We start from the raw sequence: 6,028 nt of genomic DNA, 5'->3' as shown, positions 1-6,028 counted from the left end.
ACTGGACTTTCGTKACACATTTGCACTGCTGCCCTCTGCGGGACAGAAGGCCGTGCTGGAAGCCCTCCTAGGCCCCTGTGCTACATCAGGAGGAATGGGCCAAAGCTCTTCAGGCAAAAGTCTCTCTTTTTGGAGCTAGATTAAAAAAATCCATCTTTACTGGTTAGGTGCAGAGTTACCTGCACAGCTGGCAAAATGGTAAATTGTGCCTATTGACAAGATGGCAAAGGAGAACTACAAGGATGAGCTAATCCACCAGAGGCAGTCACCTCTCCTCTCCAGATCTATCAGTGGGAACCTAAACTACACAAACAACTTGCCCTCCAATTCCCAATGAATTTAAATATTGATGTTTACTTGATGACATATTTCTTCAGATCCATTCCAGAACACATTTTAAAAAATAACTTCACATTATTAACTAAGAATATTTCTAAAACTTCTGTCAGAATTTCATTAACAGAACCAGTCAATCTGCATGTAAAACAGACAACTTCCTTCCTAGGAGCAGGCAACATCAGTTTTAAGAACACTGCAGTTCTTAAAAGTTCTTTGGGTGCTTGCAAGGTGCCACATGAGTGTGGCACGTTACCATTCAGGTTATCAAAGCAAAACAGGCACTCATCGCTTCAGCACAAAAGACACACAAAGCAATTACTGCTGAAGATTTTACTGACTGCAAGAAGAGCATCTGTATAAATAAGAAAAAAAATCAAGTATGCAACTTGTCAGTATTCTGCAAATATGAAGTGCTAAGTGGAATTTTATTCAAAAAAAAGCACTAAAAAGACTAAAGATTCTAAGAGATCAAGAGTGTAACTTTATAAATATACTGCATGAATTAATAGTGGTAGAAGGGGTCTGCACTCTTCCTTTGGTCACAGCCCTTCAAGGCCAGGTATGAGCACACCCAGGCTACATGTACRTTATGATCTTAGAAAAATCATTTCATAAGCACCTGCTGCTATGAGTGTTAAACAGAACTTACAGAAGTTATTCAGGTTCTGTTAGCCTACTATATTTTTTTAAAACAAAACTGAGTAATGTTGATATAATAAATAGTTTATTAGTGGAATGCACATGAGTTTGTCTCCCATCCTTTAGTTCTCAGCACCTTCCAGTTACATACAGACGTCTATGCAACTTCCAGTCCAAGTCAAAGGCGAAACCGCCCTTCATTGCAGAACGGCAGAAAGGGACAAGTTTCAGACTGGCACCGCGGAGTGCCTGCTTCATCAGGCGCGTATYCAGTTCCCAAGACTGCAGCAGGTGAGGGTTTCTTCTTTCCACATCTCAATTTAACTGCTCCTCCCTGATTTGTGCTCATTTAAGTTCTTCTAAGGCAGGTCTCATACTCCAATTAGTCAGTATAAAATCATGCCTGCTCGAATGCTCTTCCAGCTATTGCCATGTCCCTTCTGCTGTAAGCCTTGCCATTATTACACCATCCCCGATATTTCGTAATAGTTCAGTAAGAGCTTTGGGCTTTTACAAAAAAGGAAAGAGTCTTTTCTTCAAAATATAGAGCACGGTGGCCAGGAATAAGGCAAGGGCGAGAAAGATGAGGAGCTTGTCTGTCAGTTCCCTGCGGTTGTACTTCGTTATTAGCTTTCTTCCCAACTGAATTGTCCCAGACATGGATTTAAATTCTTCATTTGCTTCCAGGATGGTTCGTGAAGAATTGGCTGAAATAAGGGAAAAAATATACTTCAAAAATACCTGACAAATGAAATAAGCACATAGAATTTGCTGATGCAGACAGTGCCACTGAGATCCTAGTGAGTAAGAATAACTTAAGACTAAGACAAGTGTAGACCAAGCTCAAGCAGGACCTTTCACCACTCAYTAGTACTGATGGATTAAAGCTCTCACGTCCTGCTACTAGATCTTTACTTCTTCAGCTTCTTTGATCAAATCTAGTTCACATCTTTAATGAAGTCAGGGTTACCTAGGAGCTCTGTGGAAGCTGACTGAAGTAAGAACAGAGCTAGAACCACCAGTGTAAGAGATGGGCCTGGTTTTAGCAGCAGCAAGGCAGGTCAGCATTTGAGCACAACTGAAACGCTCACCCCAAGCCAGAACTCTCAATTAGGGTCCTCTTGGGGCTTTACAGAGCTTGAAAAGGCAGCAAGGAGTAGTATGAATCCCTAACTGTCAGGTTCAAGGCTTTTTTTTTTTCTGTTAATATTTTGACAAGTACAACTAACAGTTCTTTTGATTCTTCCAAGTGAACAAGATGAAATCAACTAGTGGAAAAACATATTAACTGGTGTCAAGTAAAGAGAGAATTTGAGAATATGCCAAAAAGCAGCACAGAAGATGCATCCCTGCCAACATTATTTTGTAACAAATAAAACCAACACCCAGCAATCCCTGCCTTCCCTCTTTCAAATTACTAAATGGCAAAAATCAAAAGCCCAGGAATACCCTTTGTCTTGCATTACAGAATGTATATCCTGAATGGGAGTGAAGGGAGGCAAATCACTCTTTATTGAACTAAATGACTAAAGAAAGGTCAAACTCCAAGTAAGTTGTCTTGTTCGCAAAGACAAGTATAGTAGAAATGCTTATGTGAAGGTTTTGCAAACCATGACATCCCTTCTTAAAGAGAGATTTTGAATATTTAAATATTCTCCAAAATAGAAAACCTTTTGCTTCTCATTGATAAAGTAGAGCTTTGCTGCTTCACAGCTGTATGTATTCACTGCATCCTGAGAAAGGACTCACTCTAAAAAAGGATAATTCCAACTACTGACTTAGCCACAGCTGGATTMTGTATAAGATTTTTGATAGTTCTTTCCTTGATAAACTCCAAGTGCTGTTCAGCCAGAAACAAAGTGACTGCCAAACTGTCATTTTTAATAGGAGAAGAAACATGCTACTTCTCCACGAACAAACTGTGCCCAGCTGCCATCCTCAGATGGTGGGGGAGGAAGGTYGGAAAAAAAAAGGAGGGGGGGAAACTGCTTTATTTAAACTTTACACTATTTTCTCTTCTGCCCACAAGCACATCCCAAGCAATGCAGCTCTAACTTGTAAATGGTTAATAAATTACCAGTTTCAACAAGCCCCTTGAGTTACTGTCCTAGGAACCCAAGCTAAAGCGCAGGGMTGCATGTGGGTCGCGCCGTCCCTGATGCTCTGCTGACAGAGCAAGTGACTTTAGCTTCAAGTTATTTGGTCCCCACCTCTTAGCCATCCCAGCTGCAGACTGGGTAGAACCCGTCTTCCACATGTACTAAGTTTYCTCCATGTGCAGGCCTGTACTTAGGCTTTTATTGTCCTTTCTCCTGCTACATACCTGCCAGGACAAGTGCGCGGAGCAAGTGCGCTCCTCACGCTGCAGAAAGTCACTCTCCTTTACACTTTTAYACAGAACTAAACCAGGGCTGTTCTTCCTGTCCCCTCTTGTTTACTTGAGGGCCAAGAAAAACATCATGAAAGACAGTCCAGCAAACACTTCTAGGCAATATGCCATCATTATTTTCAGTTTCTATCCAAGTGTTAGAGGAGTTCTGCTGGACACTTCTTTAGTTATCATCCTATTAAGTTTGGAATTAGCAGGCCAACTTTTCACTGTGCTCCACACCTTGGCAGTGTGTCTCTGCCCCTCCTAACAGAACTTCCATGTTCCAAGACAATTCCATGATTCAATCCACAACCAAACACCCAAATTACACCTGTACCTAGGGTCTGCACGGTCTCCTCGCTTTGCTGGACTTGCTGGGACATCATCCTACTAATGCCCATCAGACTCTCTGTGATGTTGCTTGCACTCTCTGCCAGACTCTCCTTTGTAGTCTTTCTGAAAGGGGAAGGAAAAAATAAAGGAGGAAAGAACAAAATTATGTCTCTGGGTATTGCAGAGAAGTGTTGCTGACAGGGAGGTAAGAACAGAGCTTGCAGAACACATCCCCAACAACATACAAAAGACAGAGGGAGATTTTATCACTGCATGAGAAATAAGGTATGTATTCATTCTTGTCACTAAGTATTAAAATGCTAAAATCATGACCCAAAAGAACCATTAGGCAGTGGCTGAGAATCTCATGGACTCATATTTCACTAATTATTAATCCTTCAGTATACCACTTCATAAAGCGGCACAAAAAGCATCAATACCACTTTTGTTTTCTTGGACTTCTGCTGCTTCACAATAARCCAACTTTTCAATACGCTCGTTTTATGAACTTAATCCAGCTCTGCACGTGAAAACAGACGGGAAAATGCTCTCTTACTTATTTATGTATCTGATTGGATTAACATAAAAAAAAATGTTGCAAATAACTTGAAGGCTATCTTTACTTTTCTGCACAGATGGGTCCACATGAAAAAAATGTACAATTATTATCATCCTTAACACTTCAAAACCTACACAAAAGCCAAATGCACTCACAAAAAATCTGTCCAAATACAATCAGATAACTTTAATATAACACATTTTTCCTTTTAGAACTAGTGAATATCACCTCTACTGTTTAAATCTGTTTTCAAGTTATAGAGAGGTTTCATACCTTTGTCTCAGGGTGTCTCTTCCCTGCAGCAGCTGATCTTTCTCAGAGTTGTCAATGGCAATTTTGCACGCTAGATTGGCCTTTCTCCAAGCTGCCTGGTTGCTGAAATGATAAGGGCACAACGTGGTACCTCACACACAGTAACACTTTGCAAGCTAAAACAAAAWTTTTCACAGAGGAACTACCCTAACTGAACGCCCTGCACACATACATGAACTATACGTTACACCACGGAATAACCATGCAGTTTCCTTTGGTCACTTCTCCTGTGTCTATCTTTTATGGGGCAAGAGAACGAAGGATACGGTGTGAGCTATCAACAAACATGCTCCTGAGCCACTGCCTTAGATGCCTGCACAGCTCCAAGGGGATCCAACCCAAAAGACCATGACTAGGGTCACGGGCAGGACAGAGGGAATGAGGAGACCTCGTCCCACMCCTACTGAGCAGCTCCCATGATCCTGGGCAAAGCGGCTTTGTGCCAGCAACCACGTTTGCAAAGCAGGATCCAACAGCTGCTGCGCGAGAGCCCAGCACCTCTAGATTTACCTCTCCCTTGGGGAGGGCCCTGTAAGCAGCACCCGCTGCCCGACGCACCTCAGCATTTGCTTCTTATGGTTCTCCACCTCCATCAGCAAGGCTTGCTTYTCCGATTCTTTGTCTTGCTCCTTGGCCATCTGCTCAAGCTCCTTGGAGGGAAGGCAGAGACAGGGAAACCTGATCAACTGCTGCCACCACCTGCGAGTCACCCCGTCCCCTCCTCGGGGCAGGAAGGAGCCGACACCAAAGTTCGCACCGCCACCGCCTTGCCCGCAGCCGGGGCGCCCTCGGYCCTGCGGCTCTTCCCGAGGGGCGACAACTGCCCCCCCAAAGGGCTTGCGGCGCCTCCGGGGCGGCGGGGAGGGCCGCGGCAGCCTCACCTGGAGGCGGCTGCGCAGCTGCTGGAACTTCTCCTTCACGGCGGCGTTGAGCTCGGTGAGGGCGCTCAGCGGCCCCGGGCAGTCCCGGATGTCCTGCAAGGGAACGGCGCGCTGAGCGGGGCCCGGCGGGGAGCGCAGCGCAGCGGGACCGCCGCCGTTACCTGCACGGCCGCCTTGATCTCCAGGTCGAACCTGACGATCTCCTGGTTGCAGACCCGCAGGGGTACCGCGCCGCCCGCCGCCATCTTGGGAGCAGAGGCCGCGTCGCGCTCGCTCGGGCGCCGCCTGCTGGGCCGGCGGAACCGGGCCGGGCCGGGCCACGACGGCGGCACCGGGGAGCYGGGCCTGCCCGGCGCCTTCGGCCTCGCCCCGCGCGGGAGCCGCGTGGCAGATCCAGCCCCGCGCGGGGACCGAGAGAGGCAGTCGCCGCAGGGCTAAAATGGCGCTGATCGGCGAGCCGTTCGGCTCCCCCGCATAGGGACCTTCTTTTTTTTTTTTTTCTCATTTCCCTTATCGGCATTAGTGATTAACTGATCAGATCACTAACGCCACTTAATAAATGATTCCTGTCATGTTCCCTTTCGCGTGCAAGGA

The 6,028-nt window shown here is 45.7% G+C and overlaps 1 protein-coding gene across 1 annotated transcript; it reads right to left on the bottom strand.

Annotated features, from left to right (window-relative positions):
* Positions 1-291: 291 nt before the first annotated feature.
* BNIP1 (BCL2 interacting protein 1) lies at positions 292-5,715 on the bottom strand. The gene is made up of 6 exons (XM_026047682.1): positions 5,596-5,715; positions 5,435-5,527; positions 5,112-5,203; positions 4,515-4,616; positions 3,687-3,805; positions 292-1,685 (listed from the first exon to the last, which is right to left on the bottom strand). Exons 1-6 carry the CDS (start codon positions 5,677-5,679, stop codon positions 1,489-1,491), a joined length of 687 nt encoding a protein of 228 aa, XP_025903467.1. The 5' UTR covers positions 5,680-5,715; the 3' UTR covers positions 292-1,488.
* Between the last annotated feature and the right edge of the window lie 313 nt (positions 5,716-6,028).

The sequence above is a fragment of the Nothoprocta perdicaria genome, unplaced genomic scaffold, assembly GCF_003342845.1.
Source record: "Nothoprocta perdicaria isolate Ctin4 unplaced genomic scaffold, notPer1 scaffold_5, whole genome shotgun sequence".
In the NCBI taxonomy this organism is placed as follows: Eukaryota; Metazoa; Chordata; class Aves; order Tinamiformes; family Tinamidae; genus Nothoprocta; species Nothoprocta perdicaria.
This window is presented reverse-complemented; position numbering and strand designations above follow the sequence as displayed.